The sequence below is a fragment of the Spodoptera frugiperda genome, chromosome 28, assembly GCF_023101765.2.
Source record: "Spodoptera frugiperda isolate SF20-4 chromosome 28, AGI-APGP_CSIRO_Sfru_2.0, whole genome shotgun sequence".
Classification (NCBI taxonomy): Eukaryota; Metazoa; Arthropoda; class Insecta; order Lepidoptera; family Noctuidae; genus Spodoptera; species Spodoptera frugiperda.
Window position 1 is genome coordinate 5,147,094 of NC_064239.1, and position 20,548 is coordinate 5,167,641.

At 35.1% G+C, this 20,548-nt stretch overlaps 3 protein-coding genes and 1 long non-coding RNA gene across 4 annotated transcripts in view; 2 read left to right on the forward strand and 2 right to left on the reverse strand.

The window, feature by feature from the left end:
• Positions 1–20,548, forward strand: part of LOC126912697 (uncharacterized) — a 59,682-nt gene that overhangs the window by 20,312 nt on the left and 18,822 nt on the right. The gene's annotated exons all lie outside the window — the stretch shown is intronic.
• Positions 3,091–6,886, reverse strand: LOC118264936 (protein apnoia). Its single transcript, XM_035577607.2, has 3 exons — positions 6,685–6,886; positions 4,518–4,690; positions 3,091–3,756 (listed from the first exon to the last, which is right to left on the reverse strand). The coding sequence occupies exons 1-3, from the start codon at positions 6,782–6,784 to the stop codon at positions 3,589–3,591; spliced, it is 441 nt and encodes a 146-aa protein (XP_035433500.1). The 5' UTR covers positions 6,785–6,886; the 3' UTR covers positions 3,091–3,588.
• Positions 12,302–14,212, forward strand: LOC118264934 (uncharacterized). The gene is made up of 2 exons (XM_035577605.2): positions 12,302–12,795; positions 13,087–14,212. Exons 1-2 carry the CDS (start codon positions 12,351–12,353, stop codon positions 13,575–13,577), a joined length of 936 nt encoding a protein of 311 aa, XP_035433498.1. The 5' UTR covers positions 12,302–12,350; the 3' UTR covers positions 13,578–14,212.
• Positions 15,881–20,548, reverse strand: part of LOC118264926 (acyl-CoA Delta-9 desaturase) — a 36,036-nt gene continuing 31,368 nt past the window's right edge. Inside the window, exons 6-8 of the mRNA XM_035577594.2 lie at positions 18,839–19,024; positions 17,316–17,476; positions 15,881–16,965 (exon numbers count right to left, since the gene is read on the reverse strand). Coding sequence (XP_035433487.1) covers positions 16,760–16,965; positions 17,316–17,476; positions 18,839–19,024 — 553 coding nt within the window. The 3' untranslated portion in view covers positions 15,881–16,759. The remainder of the gene's footprint in view (positions 16,966–17,315; positions 17,477–18,838; positions 19,025–20,548) is intronic.

Genomic DNA, 20,548 nt, shown 5'->3' on the forward strand with positions numbered 1-20,548 from the left:
AGAAGTCTCAACCCTATCACATTGTATAACTACAACAAAGTATAACTGAAATAGAATTACATATCTACTCTCAGAGAGACAGCAAGCAAGTTATTGATTATCGTCTTTTTTTATTAAATAAAATATTTGGCTGTCCCATTAGTTAAGTTGTCAAAGCTTCGACTACTAGTGAGTTTAGAATTGAAGCCGGTTAGGTATGGCAATAGGGTACCTGATTAAGCAGATGAAAATAACCGAATCGTGAATCGAAACTCACTGTCGATGACCGTACTAAACTTAAAGTTAAACTCTAAACTACTCGATCAACAGCTACTAAATTCAACAAATTCCACAAACTACTGAAACTCAAAGAGAAGTTTAACTTTCGATTAAGACACACTTAGGTCCTGTATTGGATGCCTATAGCTATGGCTTCCCGGAGAAACTAGATTCAGCAGATTGGTAGAATACCTGTTTAACTACCTAACTTTGTTTACCAGTGTTAACATGGAAGATTATTTCTAGTTTTCACTGCCTTTTCTTGTTGATCGACTAATTAAATTAAGCATGCAAATAAGCTCTTCATGTACTGATTTAGAACTACAAAGTTTTACTGTCTGAAATTCGTTCAACGTAGCATAGCAAAACTCTAATGGAAAAGCATCCTAACAAGCGTAAAATTACAATAACTGTTCAGCACAAAATCTGAAATAAAATTCAATAAAATTAATTGTTAATGGATTTGTCTCATTAAAATTGTAGCTTAGCTTAACATAAGCTGAAACATTAATTGATATTATAATCAAATATGCATTTAAATCCGATTCATAATTATGAAAATACCCAGTTATTATAATATATTAAACAACGTAATTCGAGATTGAATCTATTCACAGATTCATGTTAATTAATGGCAGAGACTAATTAATAAATCACAGGCCACGACCGCAGCATTTATTAGTAACAATATCAACATAGACAGGTTGCGACAGGCCACTGCTAAAGTGTGAGCCTCTTATATACATTAACAGGATTAGATAGGTATTCTAGATTATATAATCTACCTCAGAGGTTGCGAACGACGTTGAGGTTTACCGCGACTCCACTCGACTCAAAGCATATGTAGGAAAGGGGTGGTTTTAGGTAAGTAAGAGTCTGGCTCTTAGAGGGAGTGTCACCCAGGCCGGGGAAGGCCTTGTGTGACTTTCCTCCCTCCCAAGAAAAGATATAATCTACCTCTGTTAATGAACATCCAAAGCAGTCGTTCTATTGTTATTGAGTTATCTAAAATGGTGAATATATTAATAGTACCGTATCTATATAGTATTATTATTTAGGCGTCTCTAGCAATCGAAGCATGCTCGTGTACACTGCTTTGAACTACTAATTAAGAAGGCATTCAGGAAAACGGAAATTAAATTCAATGTGGCAAAAAGTATCATGCTTACAAAAATGAAATAAACGTTGAAATTTGATAGATTAAGTAGTTTTTTAATTACGATCTAATTGCAGCAGTAAATCAAAGCATTTCAGCTATCATGCTTGACGAAGAAATATGTGTCTAAAAAGAAAAATGTGTCATAATGAATTTATTGTTTAATTGCTAACGTGATATGTCTGTTATTTGCATTTTAAGGCTTCGTAAATTAATTCATATCATTCATATTGCTCTTGCGGTTAATAGCCAGTCTCAAATACCCATTTGATGATAGATTTGGCTACTAAAGATAGGGTTTTGACGTAATTAAGCTCCATGTAAATTGTAAAACTTTATCTCGAGGAGTCAAAACTGATACCTACATAAATGGGTTATATAGACAAGTCGTTTATCAAAACTTGTAGGGATTAAGATTGAAAAACATAACCTTTTTTTCTTATATAAGTCTTAATTTAATATTACAAAGTTGGGCGACTGGCCTTTCAACAGAAGTATTTCTGAGAGAAATCGAAAATTATTAGAATTATTGATGTCTTACTAGTAGGTAGTTCAAATTTGTAACGGTAAATTCGAGTGCAAAAAACCCCGTAACGTAGTGTAAGTAAAAATAACCACAAAAGCCACAATACCACAGTTACGGTAGCACAGGTAGCTTGCACATCTAATGACTGATACAAGGAAGCCAACCGTTCTGTGAACCCATGTCTACAGAATTCTATTGAATAGGGCTTCAAATTCTTCACTTGATCGTAAGCAATACCAGAAGAATTACAAGTTATAATTGCTTTGACGGTCTTTTCGGGGTTAGAGTTGTGAAGATTAGGGATTAAAGATCAAGGGGGAAATCTCGGCTTCTAAGTAACTAAGTTATAGATCTACCTTTAAAGGAAATTATTTTTATTGTTATGTACACGAAGAAGAATGCTTCATGCACCTAAAATTCGCACAAGTAGGTGTAATTTTACACTTTTTAGTGGAAAAGTGCGTGTTAGAAAAAAATACTTCAGGAACTTGTAATGATATAAATCAGGGAAACTTTTTTTTTAGGTTTTACTACGAAGAAACGGTTCCTAACTATATAGCCGGAATCTGGAAGTTGGCGATATAACACTTCTATGCTTCGAAGAGCACGCGAACTCGGATTGTCATACAAAGATATATGGCTGCAATTAAACTGATTGTGTGACCGTGTTTTGATTTTACCTTTTAATTACTCTTTTTTTAAGGGGAAAATCATCCAAATGACTTCAAGGTGGGAACCTTGAGTGAGGCGAGAGGAAATGGTTACTGACTAAAAACCACCCCGTTCCTACTTCTGCCCTTCGGGCCGGATCCCCGGTAAACCCGCTAGGTAGTCCGCAGCTTCGAATCAGGCATCAGCCCTACTGGGCCCCAGTGGGCTTCTGTGGTGGTCTGACGGTTCTTTATGGCGTTTTAATTACGCTAAACTATTATTTGAAGTACTGTTTATGTGAAGTATGTTCGCTTCACGAATAGGTAATGCGTAGACTATTCTACTTGCAAAAACGAACCAAAAAAGTAGTGATTGTTCTGAATTCCAAATGAGAAAGTAAACACTATCGTAGTCATTATATTATGCATACTACGAACGCGCAGCCATTTTAATTTCAATTCACGCATGAAACTATAAAGTTGCAGAATGAAAGAGCTAGTTATTGTCTGATTCATTTATTAATTGAACAATAAATACTTAAAAATTAACATCAATCGTCTAACTTTCACAAAATCTCACAGTTTTCGCGAGAGCCAGACGATATTGCGTAATATTTCGATAAAATTACTTTTGTGAGATGAAAAGTAATTACGATTCCTATAAAATAAATTACTTAGCGAATAAATAAATGCATGTTAGTTGAACTGAATGCTCAGTCGTTGAGGTAGCCGTAGCGTATACTCGATTGGTGGGTTTCGAACGTGAGTCACCAAAATGTATGCCTACTTATCGTATATTTTCCATGGAATAAGAAGAAATGGAGGGATAGGGCACTACATGACCCTTGAGTCGGGTTATTCAACTATGGCCTTTGTGTGAATTCTCGCATACCGCTTATTAACAAAATCGCGACCTTTATTTTAATCTTAACTGCAGCCTCCATCCTTTTTATTGCACGGTTTGTTGTGACATTTCGTACAGATACTTAAAATGCTTTTTAGTCAGATATGGGTGCGTCGTTGTCGGATCTCGCCCACGGTGAGAGTAGGGGGCCAGGTGCAGCCCAGGGAGCGGGGACAGCTGGAGCTGGCAGGAGTTCAGCTCGAGGGTGTAAGTGCACCAGAGGTGATGGTGACGCGGCTGTTAGGAACAATCTGGATACAGCCTGGAAAACGGAGAAATAATTAATGTTGTATGTAAAGAAAAAAATGTCTGAAAGTTATCATTACTAAATAATTTTCATCCTTATTTGCGTTCATTTCATTACTCGTAGATTTTCGTCGATACAGATTATAAACAATTAGCTAACGAAAATAGAATACGTTATTTTTTTTACGTTGATTGACAAGGAGATTATCAGTGTTTAAAAACAATGAGGGATTTTCAAAAGCTTCACTTAATTGTAACGAGAAAAAAATAAAGCAATTTATTTTACTCTTTCCTTTGAGAAAACAAAAGGCTTAACGTAAAAGTAAAGAATTACTTAAAGTCGAAAGTAAGTTAAAGTAACCAATAATGGAATAGATTTCAACGTCTTTAGTTTTGATGTCGAGCTCAGATAATAATCAGTCACTTCGTGGATATCGATCACAGTTAAAATTAGTTTTATTTTTTATTATAGAACACGCTGAACAAGCAGACCTATCACCTGATGGTAAGCATTCGCCGCCGCCCATGGACACTTGAAACACCAATGACGTTACAAGTGCGTTGCCGGCCTTTTAGGGGTTTGGAATTTAGGGGTTGTACAGGAATCGGGGATTGGGAAGGGGGGAATTGGGCCTCCGGTAACCTCACTCTAACAACGCAATCGTTGTTTCACGTCGGTTTTCGGTGAGGCCGTGGTATCACTCCGGTCTAGCCGGCCCATTCGAGCCGAAGCATGGCTCTCCCACACTAATATTTTTAATTAATTGATTTCCTTACCTGACTGACAGCCACAATGAGTAACATGACGCCGATGGCTAAGTTCTTCACTGAGATGACAGCTAGAGCCATCAGGAGAGTGGAGATCACACCCAGGGTGAACATGACAGGTAGGAAGATGAAGGAAAGTCGTTTGAGGGCATTGTGACCAAACGTACGGCCGACGCTTAAGTCTGTAAAATAAATGTTTTGAAAAATCAATCATCACTTCAAAAGTTTATATGAACTGTTCACTGTTAGACTTTGCACTTCGTCTATGTATAAGGTGTTATAAAGGTATCTGTCACGGTTTTAATGGTAGATAGTGTGGTACCCAAATTTTATCGACGAAACGTTAGAGACAGTCAAAGAGATAGGTATTTCATAACAAACGGATACGGAGATATTTGTCTAAAAAAATTAACGTGAATAATCAATCATTTATTTTTACTATTGTAATCTTCAAACACAACACTACCCCCTATTAAAGCCATTGCAGATATTTTTAGAACACCTTATATACGTAAGACAGATAGATACATCAAATCCCAAAAGGTTTTGACAGTTACTCTGCCTTATATATCTCAGGGAATTTATTTTATTTTAGGTCTTATGTACAAAAATAGAATATTAAAAGATTTAGGAGGCAATTTGCTACTCGTATAAAAATCAATAAGGATGTTTTTCCTATAACGTGGGCTGTTTACACGTGTCGCCATTTAATAATACTTAAGACTAAAGTATAATGAGCGTTTAATTTCTAAGATAACTAAACACAGAGCAATTAGCTTCACGACTAGTGGCCTTTAATCCGTCTTAGCCTATTTCATATAATGATATAGGGTTTAAAATCCCATTTAGGTTTGTGATAATCAAGATGAAATATGGTACACATATTCTAGGGTAATCTTTGAAATTGTTGAAATATCTTAGAGTCTGAACCACAAGGACGCTTGGTACCTATGTTGTGGGTCCAATGTTGTTGCTAAGTACCCAACTTATTGGTACTGATATTTGGTATTTAAATGGTGACTTAAACTGACTAACAATACGATAGATTTTTAGTTCTTATTCCGCTTAAAGATATATTTTTAGGATGTGGTGTGAAGCACCGCCCTCCTCCCCGCAATCAAATGTTCATGCAGCAAAAATTTCACACCGCTTGCTAAAAATACATCTATAAGTGGAATAAAAAACTAAAAATCTATCGTTTGTTAGTGTAGCATGGATTTCCGCAAAGTAACGCCTGATTCTATTCTATAGACTTAAATGAATTAGATAAAAGACATAAAATATGGAGTAATTTTTTAATGAAAATGATTCCTTCTGATAGTGGAGATTGGACTAAAATTGGTATTAGGAACCAATAATTTCGTTAAAAATCTCTTTAAAGTTATGAAGATATATGTGATGAAACACGTTTTAGAGTTGAACCCGGTTATAACTGGAACTAAGAAATTGTACCAGAATCGTTTTTCAGATCTGTTCTCTATTCAAGAGAAAGATGATAATCCATTAACTTGAGTACTTTGGCACTTAGGAACAGAGATCGGGTGGAAAATGTCGGAGAAAAGCTTTTGTTTAATAAAACTTGACACCATTCCTGAAATCTATTTTAAGTCTTACAATTTTCGTGTAGAAATGTTGGCCTAGTAACCAATTATACCTTAGTTTAACAATTTGATTGTATTTTGTAATATTTCATGTTTCTTTTGTGTCCTTAGGAGCAACATGATAGCTATCTAATATAAATGTAATTTCCATTCTATAGATAATGCTCAATTATCTTCTAAGATGTACTCTGTCTTAATTTTGCGTAGTAGATTATTGTTTACTAGATAAGGTTTAATCTTAAATAATAATAATAATTAATGTTAAGGGACTTCGCAATACACAATATCAAAATTAGATAACTTTAATGTATACGAGACTTACTGCCGCACTCAGAGAGATTTAATGATTACTTAAACTATTCCTCTGTAACGATTTTGTTCTGAAAACAATTGCTAAGGACTGGATTAAGTAATCATTAAATGACTGAGTGCGGCGGTAAGGAACTTTAAGTAACTAATCTCATCAATTTACACGTTAATCACCGTGTTGGTCATCGATGATCAATGTTAGCGTTGAGATTGCCTCCTACAGTTTTTCTATGACTGACTATGACTATGTTAAAAGCCATAATTACCTTGACTAAAGAAATCCTTGCTCTCCGTGCTATCACACTGCACTACCGAGACGAAAACGATGACGTACGTCAAAGACAAAAGGGTGAGTTTGTTGCACATTTTGACTGGCACTTTTTTAATTTTAATTTCAGCGAAGCAATTACAATTAGCTGGTGATCTCCAGACGCCTGCTGGAGTATGACTGATTGACTGGCGTTTGTTGCCCAGGATATAAAGTGTCCTATGGAAGACAATGGCCGGCGAGACCAAAGAATCACGACAAAAGAAAGCGCAGGACAACGTGACTGCACGGTAGAAATGTCGCCCCCGATATCGACGCCTGCGCCGCTTAAGGACTAATGTTAATTCATTAACGGTGTGTATGCTCCCGTTGGACATTGTTGCGATCGTTATCACAGCAAATGAAAGGTGAAAGTGATGTGGACTTCCTTCTCATCTGTTTGTATAGGATTTCTATTTCAGGTGCACGTAGCGCTGTTCTGAATTTGCCTGTGGTAACCGTAGTAATTTTAATGTTTTTTATTGGCATGTATTTTATTGTTTTATGCATGGATATTAAAATATCGTTTTTGTTAATCAAGATTAATTAAAACAGATTATAAACATAAATTAAAGTTATCATGAACATCAATCTATTTGCAGTAGCCAGACAGGTAGGAAAGAAAATGTGTCATAAAGTAGGTATTATATGGCGTCCTGTAAGTCTTGCTTTCATTTAATTGCGAGTCATGTAAAAGTGATTAATGAAATAATGATTTGCGTGTTTGAGGAATAATTAGTGGATATTAATCAGGAATTTTGTCACGTGCCGTGTAGAGAAACTCGATCGTGGGGCGGTGGCGCGCGACAATGCGCCGGCGCAGTCGCTCGGCCGCGTCCGTGACCGTATGCTAATCACACACTATGTTTGACAATATAGGCCACTTCCTGTCACCATCGAATACCGAAAAAATCGAAACTCGAATCACCTAGATTTTTGAATTAAAATTAGTGCTTTCACACGCATCTCACTGCTTGTTCAAACAAATCATTGTTTTTTAATTTGTTATTCGTACGGCGTTTTGGTTAATGTATTCCTGTCTCGGAGTTCGTCGGTGGTCTTTTAGTTGTAAATAAAGCATTCAAGTTGTTTGTCGCTCTAGTGAATCTTATTGTTAGAATTATGCTAAAATGTGTATTTTGTTTACCTACATTAATTTAGATTCAGGTCATGGTAAATAATTATCTCATTTAAATAAAAACTTAATGAAAATATAGAAATATAATAAAAGTGTATATTATATCGTTACTTTAATAGGTATCTACGCAACTCCTGAGTTATTTAATTGGCAACTAACCGACTTAACAAAAGGAGGTTCTCAGTTCTCAAACTGAAAACCTCACGAATTTGACGCGGTTTTCAGAATAATATTTTTCAGACTTCAGAAATAGTTCTAGGAATATTAATCGACTTTAAAAAAAGGGGGCGGTAAATAAAAGACATTTGAAGTCATTTCCCTTTTTAAGTTTTATTCTTTCATAAGTTTTTCACACAAAACGAATCCCATCTCTTCTGTAGCCATTCTTCCTGCCCTTCTGAGCCGAGGTATTTAATTCAATTACTGGTTCAGCCTATCTGAGGTATCTATATTTAGACTAGTTGTACCAAAAACTTTCATTCCACCTCATAGTCCTCATACCGCACACGGGTCAACTAAACAAATGATAGTAATCGGGTACTATTGTGTATTTTAAGTATACTATGGGAATCTGAAACTACTGTCACCATTCATAATAGGCAATAATAATATGTATCATGAAATGTGCGTCAGTCTGTTTGATGATGCGAACCTAGTACCTAGCGGGTTACCGATGCTCTGGCTCGGATATCAGGAGTAGGAACAGGGTGGTTTTTAGTCAGAAAGAGACTGACACTCCCCTCGCATCACCCTAGGCGTAAGAAGTCACTGGAAGTGATTTTTTGAAGGGTTTTCATCATGATTTTTCCCCTTAAAAATTCACTTATAAACATAAACCGCTCGTTGGATTTGTATCATAATTACCATAATTATCATGACATACCCTGCCTGGGTAATGCGTTAAACGCCGGCTAATTATGATTAAACTATCTTGCACAATTGAAAGCAGACAAAGTCACAGACAAATCTAGTCGTAAGAAACCTACATGAGCTATTGTAAATTCCCCCGTGACACAATACCTATCTACATAATAACTGAAGGTACAAGAGCATGGGAAACAAAATCGAAACCACAATAAATTCTCACAATACTGAGACACATCACCATTCTTGATGCACCGATTGTCTAAAAACATTGAATAACCGTTAAACGTTATAAAAAACTGCATAACTAGTTATACACAATAGACGCATAACGTCTGTCGTGCCGTACAATCGTCAATTACTTACAAAAAATACCGATTAAATAACGTCAATTGATCACAAAAACTGTTGTGATTATCATGTTATTGTAACAGACTAGAGAATGAACGTAGATTGAGTTTTTATTAATTGAATCAATGTCTAAGACATTTTTCTGGTCAAAACAATTTGGGTACGGTACCTATTTATTTTTAGATCATTTTAACAAACTTGCCTTCAGCAATAAAATGGACCATCCAGGTCGTCAAATCAAATTAATTAAAATTGATTGTCTTCATTTTGGAGACATAAAAGTTTTGTATAATATTGTTGTCTTTGTTCTTTAAGGGGGGAAGTGTTAGATTCTTACTGACTAAAAGCCACCCCGTTCCTACTCTTACTTTTCGAACCGGAGCCCCCGGTAAACCCGCTAGGTAATCCGCAGTTTCAGATCATAATATTACTATGTCTGGAATCATGGTTAATGGTTTAATCCGTGTAAAACAATCGGCAACTGGTCTTCAATTTGCGAGAATAATAAAATATGATGTTTTTGTTTCGTAACTCTTACAATATCTATAACAAATCATAACACATAACACTATCAAAATAAACCATGACATGCAAAGATTTTATTGATCGTTTTTTAGTCGTCTGATATCGATTATGCTGAGCTAATGTCTAGACGTGGCTTTATTATCAAAACTTTCCCTTGCATTTGAGTATTACATAAAAAATAGAGTATTTTATTGCGAACGGCCGATAGCTTTCATTTGTCAGTCATACAAAGGCATATAGCGTGCATACTTAGTCAATTTTAAATACGATTTATATGCACATCCTCATTACGAAGTCTTTTATATTTTTTTTATATTTATGTTTATGTTTTTTAAGCACGCGAGTTTTATGTGTGAGTTGCATGAATTAGGAAAATACTAGAAGTTGTACGTACACTAGTTTACTAGAAGTAATGTTTGAATAAAATGTTGTTGGTGTTTAAAAACTAGGTTTGTTTCAAAATGGGACCAAAAAGTTTACAGACAACGCAACAGAGTAACGTAAATAATTAACATTCACAAAGCTAGGTGCTGGTTTAAAGTAAACACAACAGCTACCCTTGATTATCTGACCACTCCACCAACAAGGCCGTTCTGTACACATACATCAACTTTTGAATTAAATATTTATTTTGTCTGTACCTACTAACATACTCATATTCATTAATTTAAGTGTGGGAGAGCCATGCTTCGGCACGAATGGGCCGCCTCGACCGGAGTGATACCACGGTCTCACAGAAAACCAACGTGAAACAATGCTTGCGTTGTGTTTCGTTGTGTGAGTGAGGTTACCGGAGGCCCAATAAACCACTTTCCCAGTCTTACCAAACCCCAATTCCCCAACAAACCTTAAATTCCTAATTTGTACACTTGTAACGCCTCTGGTGTTTCAAGTGTCCATGGGCGGCGGCGATTGCTTACCATCAGGTGATCTATCTGCTCGTTTACCGGCTCATTTTATAAAAAAAGCAACTGCTACCCTGGATTATCTGTCCAGTCCACCAACAAGGCCGTTCTATACACATACATCAACTTTTGAATTATTTATTTTGTCAGTACCTACTAACGTACTCATTTTAATTAATTTATAACTGGCACACTTTACCAACATGTAACCAACGCGAACGTAACCCCAAATACAATAAGGATGAACACTTTCGTTTGAGTGTCGGAAGCGATAATACAACGATTAGGCCCCGGAATCGCTTAAAGTGTAACGGAAGTTTAAGCCAACCGATTAACTGTTACTTTTATGGCTTAGAAAAAAATAATCAATAAGAATGAACAATGAGGCTCCTTGCCAGGTTTCCAGATTATATTTATTTATTATTTAGGAACAATTAACAATCATATGTTACATTAGTACAGTAAAAGTAATAAATAACATTTAACAAACATGATCCACACCATTGTTCGCGGATTGAAATTAAAATTCGGTGTCAGATGTAGGACATGAATGTAAGATCTGTACGATTGTTGTTAATACGTAGATTACACAGTTTCAGTTAGTGACTTGACAACTTGCCTTTTAAATTGCATATTAGAAAGAGCAAATATGTCAATGTGCATATACCTATATCGTTTGTGATTATGAATTAAAAAACAGAGTAAATTAACACATCGGTGTAAAAGAAAAGGTAGGTAAATGTCAAGTCCTTTTGGTAACTTCTATAAAATTATAAGCAAAATGAAATATCTGATTACGCATTACTTCATCAAGCTCATGATCAGTTACTATGATGCCCAAAGCTAAAATGCTAAATAAAGTAGTTCATACTGGGCAGATTTTAAGATCACTATTGTGACCAAATTTTTAATGGTTTCTACAGCCCATCTTTAGCTTTCATTCTGATGGTAGGCAGGTACTGAATAATCCGATTAAATTTTTGAACCTATAGTAAACCTAAAACGCGTACATATGTTACACAAAGGTAAAGTTTATGCCGAAAGTATTTTCTGCTTCGAACTATGTAGTCGTCTAGGTAACCTGGGTCTAATCACAACTTTATTAGTCGACAAAGAAACTTATTATATTGCGTTATAATAAATAACCACTTGTTCTGTAGAAAGTTGTATAATATTTTATTAGAAATTATTATATTATAATAGTTATCATACTTGAGACACTACTTTCTTGGGAAAACATTCTACCAGACCTACTTAGTCATCATGTGAAAACTTAATAGTAAGTGAATATAATGTCTTAAAATATGAATAATGCATTATCGTGACACGAATAGGAATTAAAATTAGAAATAGGTATGTGATTCGCGAGGGGTGCCATTGAAAAGTGTGAAAGTTACACCGATCTATCGCGAAAGTGACATTAAGTTGGTATAGTAAGCAATGTTACGAAACTTGAAGTGAACCTGTCGCGGTTAGAGATCGGGTTGATTGATTAGTCTTTGATGAAGAAAATTGTTTATGATATCACCTAATTATAAGATAGTTATCCTAAAGTAATCACTAAAAGCTAAAGTACTTTAAAATATACGAAACAGTTACTTCCTAATGGTATCTAAATAAAAATTATTTAATTTTGTTTCATAATATAAATGAATTACACATTTCGCAGCAAGTTGGTAGTGGCACCTGTCATCCTAACCTAGTCAAGGAAAAGATAATCCTCAGTATACACTTTTTTCATACACGGCCAAACAACGCTTTCGCCAGTGGCGATGCACTTAGCATTTGGAGCGAGTAGTGGATAGTGAGGGAACCTGCTTTGGCGTCAGTTGAACCGCAGCAATGCGACCGCTCACCGCACTGCTGATAGTGGCCGCGTGCCAGTGTGTTTACGCACACCAACACCCGCGAACGTCGCGCCAACTTTTGCAAACCACGCTACACTCGCTCCTCGGACAACACTACCACCCCATACAACGTATATTCTCCTGTAGTCACGAGTTAGGACCCACAAAATGTCTAAGTGCTCTAAGTGTGTGGCGAGCAGAGCGCGCCATCGAAGCGTTCGCCCAGAATCCCGCCAAACAGTTCAACCTGACTGAAGATGTGGAGCAGTTCCCATGGAAGAAGTACAGTAATGTATCTGACGAACAGCTATACACACAACTTTATGACGATACCACAAAATTGCTCCGATATCGGTCCCTGGCTTTTGACACGATACCCGGATACAATGTGAAGCTAGGATCCAAAGAAAATGGAACGATGCGTGTCGACATCTATACAAGTAAGTCCATTAGTAATTTATTAGTTCTGGTGCAGTCACGCGTATATGAACATAATGTTATTGTTTACACAAAAAAAAAAACAACCGTCACTTTTTCTAAACTGTATACTGAACAAAATTGATTATCAATTAAGCAGATACGTGTTTACTTTATAATTTGAATTTAATGGTTTGCTGTAATTATTGTACTACAGTTTAATGTCAAGCAGGCACATCAGTGAAAGTGAACGTTGTCGTAATACAGAACGTTAAAGAATTTCACTTATGAAAGAATATTAAATGTACTTTCAGGTGACACTGCGGAAACTGGCCGAAGCACGATGAAGAAGGTGCAGAAAATGTTTTACAAATACGCGCCATTTCTTCTAGTACCTGGGCTGGTGGTATCAGCAATTATTCCGTTTATATTGCCGGCACTAAAGATGATGACTTTGATGGTCGGAATGATGAATTCGATGGCATTAATGGGAGCAACATTTACAATACTCAGGAACAATGCCTTTAACGATAAGTACCAACATAAAGTGATTTATGTTAATAGTGGATATGAGAATGAGAAGCAGCATTTTGCTGCGACGAACAATGAGGAACATATCCATACGGATCATTATGGAATGGTCTACGATGAAACGAAGAACCACCCACAGCAAGCGGGTGTAGAATTTGAAAATATGGAATCTTTGCCACCATTTGCATTAAACCCTGATTGGCTGAAAGCGTATAGCGAAGGTAAAATAGTCGCTTTAATGGGCCAAGACCAACATATTCAGAAAAAGCATTAATATTGTTGAAAGTATGTTTTATATAGACTTGCCAGGTTCAAAGCGAACCCGACGAATCACAATGCTTTAATATTTTGTAAGTATTATACGTATTATAACAGTTTTGCCCTTTATACATAGGTAATGATTTGTCTTGTCCATTTTAATATTTATAATTTCTGACTCGAAAAAAAGGACATGGAAATGGTACTCTGTATTATTTAATTATTTAAAATAGGTTTATTGTTTTTGTATATGTTATTAACTTATTTATAGCAAAGTTAATCGTGTATAAGGATTTAGTTGCCGTTAGTCTATTTATAAGATTAGTGTTATTAATTTATTGACTTTGATTAGTTAACTTATTTAGGGTTTAAAATTGTAAAGCAATTTTTTGAGGTATTTTTCCAAATATTCCAAAGTAACATTTTTAGAAACATGCATAGTATGTACTTAATGCTTGCCTCTTCCTATATGATTGTAATTTAAATAGATTACCTCGTAATTCATTTCGAGTTCATTTTCTTTTTTTATGCCACGATTGCCTCTTGTTCCGTATTTTGTTGTTTTGTTTTGTTGTTAATAAATATAGCTACATAATTATGTACTTCTAGTCTGTTCTACTGGTTATTGAATAAATATTATACATTGGTTTATAGTGTTATTGTAATTTACTTCAGACTATGTTACCACATATGTAAAGACTTCCATATTATAACTTATCTCTATGCTAAATCTTATCAGGTCTTGTTCATAAGTTTTTACATAATAAAACAGGTAATAAACATACCCCACATTTTTACGAAAACATTTATGTTTAGTTGTAACTTTAGTAATTTCTCATTCTCTACCAACCGGATTCATTAAAGCTATCAAAATTGTAATAAAAATCTAATAATTGATCTTCAAATGAAATGTAGGTTACGATTGTACGTGCTCAATTTACAGATGGTCGTATTATCGGCCAATCAGTCAAACTACGCATGAAGTTATTTTCCGTACCTACTTCCACAAGCTTAGTTTGTTGAATTCAATCTATTTAGATTGAAGAAGGCATTTGCCTTTCCTACAAATTTAAATTATTGCTGAACCCGATAGATTCCTGAAATTGTTACTTAAAATTGAATTTCTTACCTCTATGTGGGTGTAGTACAGTATGGATGCAATAAATAGGTACTTGAATGTCACAATAATTATGTACGAGTCGTCCAATGTAACGTATAGATCTGGAGTCCATAACTTGTGGTCCTAATAAGACAAAAAATGGTCCGCGAAATAAAAGAAAGAAACACAAGAAACGATTTTATTAACTTTCGTGAGACATACTTAAATAATTATTATGTTATCGGCTTACTCATGAATATGAGCCTCTAGCATGGCTTGAAACTAGTCGAGTTCCTCGTCAAAACATTACGTGAGTAAGCCGATAACATAATAATTAACACAAGAAACCTTTAGAAACCTTTATCCAATAAATAACACGATTAAAACTTATATACATATATCAAAGGAGGCAACTGTGAGAAGCAACTGATTTCAATAATGTAAATGTCACCATTTTTATGAATGAATGAGAAAATCAAACCACATGAAAAAAGTATTAATGGCCTTGACCAGAATTTCTCCGAACCCGATTCTCAGAAATAACCATACTTACATATTACTGTATTTATTTTCTTGGCGGTTGTATTTGATATCTTTAGTCCATTATGCTGATTCCGACCCCAGATGGCATAACAAGACAGATACTAACACAAACTAACAGTTCCGGATATTTGAGGGACTGTCTTAGGATATAATATCAGTCTAAATATCCATTTGAGATCCCAACCAATGTTTATACAACTAGTTAGGACCCTCAAATATTTCAGGGTCGGTTTGGACCTAAAATGGATCTTAAGATTAACATAATATAGTTCAAGATGCTTGTTATAACATAAACATGTATGCATTATCTGACTGGATCTCTTGTTATCAACGATGAGAGAATAATAGTATCATCATGCCTTTTATAATATGACTGTCAATATTAATGAGTTAGTAATCGAACGCGATCACAATCACCCGTCGTGTGCCGAAACTCGGATCTACACGAGACACAATGTATTTTCTATTTTGTCTTGTATACCGGCAGTCAAGCAGTTAATGCTTACCAGAAATAATATTGATGAATAAATAAGCAACGTAGGTTACGAACAATAATTTTAGTGAGGTAACACTAACGTCTTTCTCCCCAAAAAGCACTAGGCGCCTTTTGAAGGTTTTGCCCCGGCATCAAAAAAAAAAAAAAAAAAAAAAGGTTACGAACAATGAAACAAAGGAAGAACGATTCACTATTTATTAAAATATAAAGATTTAATTTACAAAAAATGTTATACTAGTACCTGCACTCGCACACTTACTACGTCATAAAGCATGATCTCTCAGTGTGGCCGATATGAACATTATTACAAGCAGACCCCAACCGAAGTTACGCTGCTAAATAAATTAAAAACTTACATCAACTTTGTGTCAAGTTTCACTAAGGGCCTTAATCTTATACATTAAAAAAAAGCATCATTTTCAAAAGTTGCGACAGATTTTCCACGCTTTCTTCAAACATGACGCTGCAAAGGCTCTTAGTAAAATTTAAAATTAAAAATAAATATCTTTAACAGTCACCATCAGAACAATATCACATACAAATGTACGATATATACTAAATACTAACGTAGTATAAGAAACATAAGCTGCTTCAGTCACTTATGTATTATAACTACATCTGTTCTCCTATGTAGTAAGTACATCTAACTTGGCCCCACGCAAGACATCGACGGTCGGATGAATGCAGCTAATCTTATTATATACCCTAACAGAATCATTCTGCTGCGTGTTCCATCATCACTTCAGAACAGATCTTTTAAAGTAGGTATATACGAATATTACATCCACAATTTGTTATTTACAACATCGAAATTTATTATATTCTTTCCATCATTAATAATAATTAACCGACACACTATAACTAAAAATAATTGAGCGAATTTTATATCAAACTAGAGCATGACGGAAACAATGCTTTGTACCTAACTAAGGAGGATTAAGAATTATTTTTTACACATAAAATGCTCACAAATACACAAAATACAACAGTCAGTCACCTTTGTAGGGACTCTCATTTCGTATAGAAGAAAAATTAAAACAAATTCCGCAACGCGAGGAACCTATTCAGTTTTTCTGTGGACGATTTCAGCGAATTGTTTCTCTTCCTCAGTCATATCCGTGTCTTCCCAGCCCCACACTGGGTTCTCAGGATGATAATGTTCTTCCTCTTGGCTGTCCTTGGTCCATGGATGAGAACCGTCACCCGTCCTGTTCACCCTCTGTCGGATCATTTCGGCTGACACCGTTTTCAAGTCATATGCTAAACCTGTGGACGGAAAAAATTGTGTGAGAACCGAAAAAGCATTTTTTTAATAAGAAAACGGAAAATTCCTCCATTAGCTATGTAGGGAAAATTACATTCACTCAAGGTAAGTAAATTACGTTTAAGGTAATACACTCAATGTATACTCATTCATTGTGTCTATATGGTTTCTCTTCAGTCTTTCATAAAGACGTAGAGTTGCTAAAGGCTATTTTACTCACAAGACACTTTATAATAAATGTCTCTATTAACAGAAATTCACAGTTGAAGACAAGACAGTTAATATAATATTAATGGTTATATTAACTAGCGTCTCAGAATAACTGAAATATTAAGTGTTCTTGGATGCTCACCGTGTTTAGCGGCGAAGTCAATGAGAGCAGTGGATAGGTTTGTGCTGTAATTTCCGAGTTCAGCTGCTTTGTAGTCCCAAGGGAAGACGTGGTGGTAATTGTGCCAACCTTCGCCGAACGCGCAGATTGCGACCGCCTTGTTGTCTGTAGCGCCTATGTTCCTGTAATAGCAATAAGTCACGTTAGTGTATATTACTAGTTTTCTCGTAGGAGCTGTAAATTAGTAATGTGTAAGTAAAATGTCTAATCATTTTGCTTAATTACCATGAAAACTTAAGCTTCAGTTTAGATATTAATTAAAATTTTAATATCTCGTTATCTGCCTATAATGAACGCTACTTTTTGTTCCAGTTACAAAATGCTTTGTTTAACTCTTTTGTGTCTATAACAATACCGTTGTAGTAGATAATGTAGGAGTTTATTTAGCCATTATTTCAGAAGTATTTTCGACAGTTCAGATCTACTTAGATACCTATATACCTGTTCTACTAACAAATGCTTCTCATAAAGAAAAAATTGAGGCTATAGACTTCTAAGAACAATCGTAAAACTAAGGCAGGTATGGGCAAAAATTTCGATTAATACTATCCAATGCAAGTAAAGAGAATTGAAGTTAAAAGATTACTTAGAATTACCTAAATGGTACCTATCTATTGTTATAGGTTTTCCCAACCTTACCTAAGTATTAGTCATTATTTTCGCGTTGTTAATTAAATTTGTAACTTTCTGTAAGTGAGCGAAATAAATTGACTGAAATATCAGGATGTTGGTAGTTAGTTAATGTGTGTTACATAATGTACGATCACGCGATATCTTGACCAAAGTAAATTAAACCTTATAACTCTATAGATACGGTTGAAAAATGATAAATGTAAACACAACCGAAGGTGTACGTAATAATATATTCCTGCACGTAAACTGAAATTTGTGTTAGTCATTGTGTAGGCACTAGAATTTTCTTTATTTGTAGAACTTTCAAAATAATTGCGAGGAAAATTCCTAATTTTTAGTGTACCTAAACAAGTCTTTTACTCTACAAGATTAACTTTAATAATACGCTAGGCAACATCGGCTTGGAGACAAATCTAAATAAAATTACGTCGCCTAGAGACTCCCTAAATTTTTAACTAAATGTTTCACTTTGATAAAATAGACACTAAATGTGATTCATTACAGTTATATTTTCCTAATTATCTAGTCTTCATTTCTAGTTAAACTCACGTAGTTAGATGAGACTTTAATCCACAATTCGGGTCGTCGTCGCCGGTCGTTAAGTATTATATTTTTGTTAGAAACCATCTACATAATACCAGCCACAAAAAGTGAGTATCGCACGCTGTAGGGTATGTATCTATATAGGCAAATATACAGATACACACCCTATTTTTAGGTATGACCAATAAATGGTTTCCAAGACTTAACCGAAGCATAACGCGGTCAAGTTATCATTGGATTTTATTTTAACTTTCACTGAATATCCGTATAATGTAATGACGAGCGGTAAAAAGTGAAATGTTGCTTACTTATCGTAGGGCCTGTTGCCCCAGATGTGGGCAGCTGAGTTGACGAGCCAGGTGAAATGCAAGGCCACGGTGTATCTGGTTATAGAGGCCACATACCAGGAGTACCACGCGTTCTCACCCCAGAAGTAACATGGGATCCAGGCCGGGACCACGAAGCAAAGGAGCGGCATCACCACCATATATGTTCTGGAAAGTAAATGGTAATAATTATGTAATGGACGTTTTTATAAAATGTCTTTTGCGAATTTTATTACAGAACGTTTTTCCTCATTCCATATACGTACTTAGTATTTTTTTAAATCACTGTAGTTCGAGTACTAAAAGATCAAATAATTTCAGTTTCCTTTACCAGCCATTAAAGTGTTGTCAGTCGATTTAGTAATCATATAATTGTAAACTAAATGAATCAAATGTGGAAAAAATACTAATAATCCTAGTTCAAGTCTAACAATTACCTATTTGCAAGAACATTACTCACAGTTGAAATAAAAGGCTCAATAAAACTACAAAGGAACGTTAATTGCGAAATGCCCGAGATTTACTGTCAGGATCAGACATTTCAAAACTTAATGGTCATTGAAGACAGTTCCAGACATACAATTTATAAAGATCTATTCACTGTCCAGATTCCTTTACAATACTAATCTGACATTTTAATACCTATAAGAAAACTGCAGTTTTTTAAGACTGAAAATGGTACCTAATGCAATTTGAAAAAGTAAAGAATTCCCTCATTATATTATAACTTTCAAGCCATGCTAGAGGCTCATATTCATGAGCAGCATTCCGACTAGTCGACTAAACTACTCGAGTTACAGGTCAAATAATTACGCGAGTAAGCCGAAAAACATAATAATTAATTCCCATATTTACCCAATATTATTCTATTGAGTAAATTATTAGTGGCGTCATATCTAACTTGTAAATGATATACTTATAACAGGTTGACTGAACAGTTAGCGCAATAAAATCTACTGTGGCGACCTTTGAATTTTTTAATTAGGGACATCCTAATTATTAGTTTTGTTTGACACTCATAATTATTTTTTATCTGCTCCCACCTCACTATTGGTGAAAGTACAGCACACATCTTAATTAAATGAAACAAGGAAATATATACCTTTATCCTATAACAATAGAGACACTGGTTCTGATGTCTCGTATTAAATGAACAATGAAACATATGCACAGCGCTGCAACTCTCTAATGGCTTCCCAGAGACGGAAAAGTGTGTCATATTGTTCACAAATAAATCTTTATAACGAGGAGACTAACTTCACTGGAAGCGACAAGTTCAAAGATCATAGATTGCACTTTATCATAAACTTGTTTGTGCCAAAAAAAAAGCAATGATGAATTTAGAATGAAACATCTATTAAATTGCAATACGCATTTTTCATCAAATGTTCATAAGTTCAATGCACTTAATAACGATCCTTTTGACATACGCAGGTTTTGTACTATGATTAACAATTTTCGAAAACATGAGTGAGGTTACCGGAGTCCCAATTACCCCTTCCTAATCTTCCCAATCCCAGATTCCAACAGCCAACAATCCTCAAACTCCTAACCCCCTAAAGGCCAGCAACGCACTTGTAACGCCTCTGGTGTTTCGGATGTCCATGGGCGGCGGCGATTGCTTACCATCAGGTTATCCGTCTGCACGTTTACCGGCTTATACATTAAAAAAAACATGATAAACTCATAATA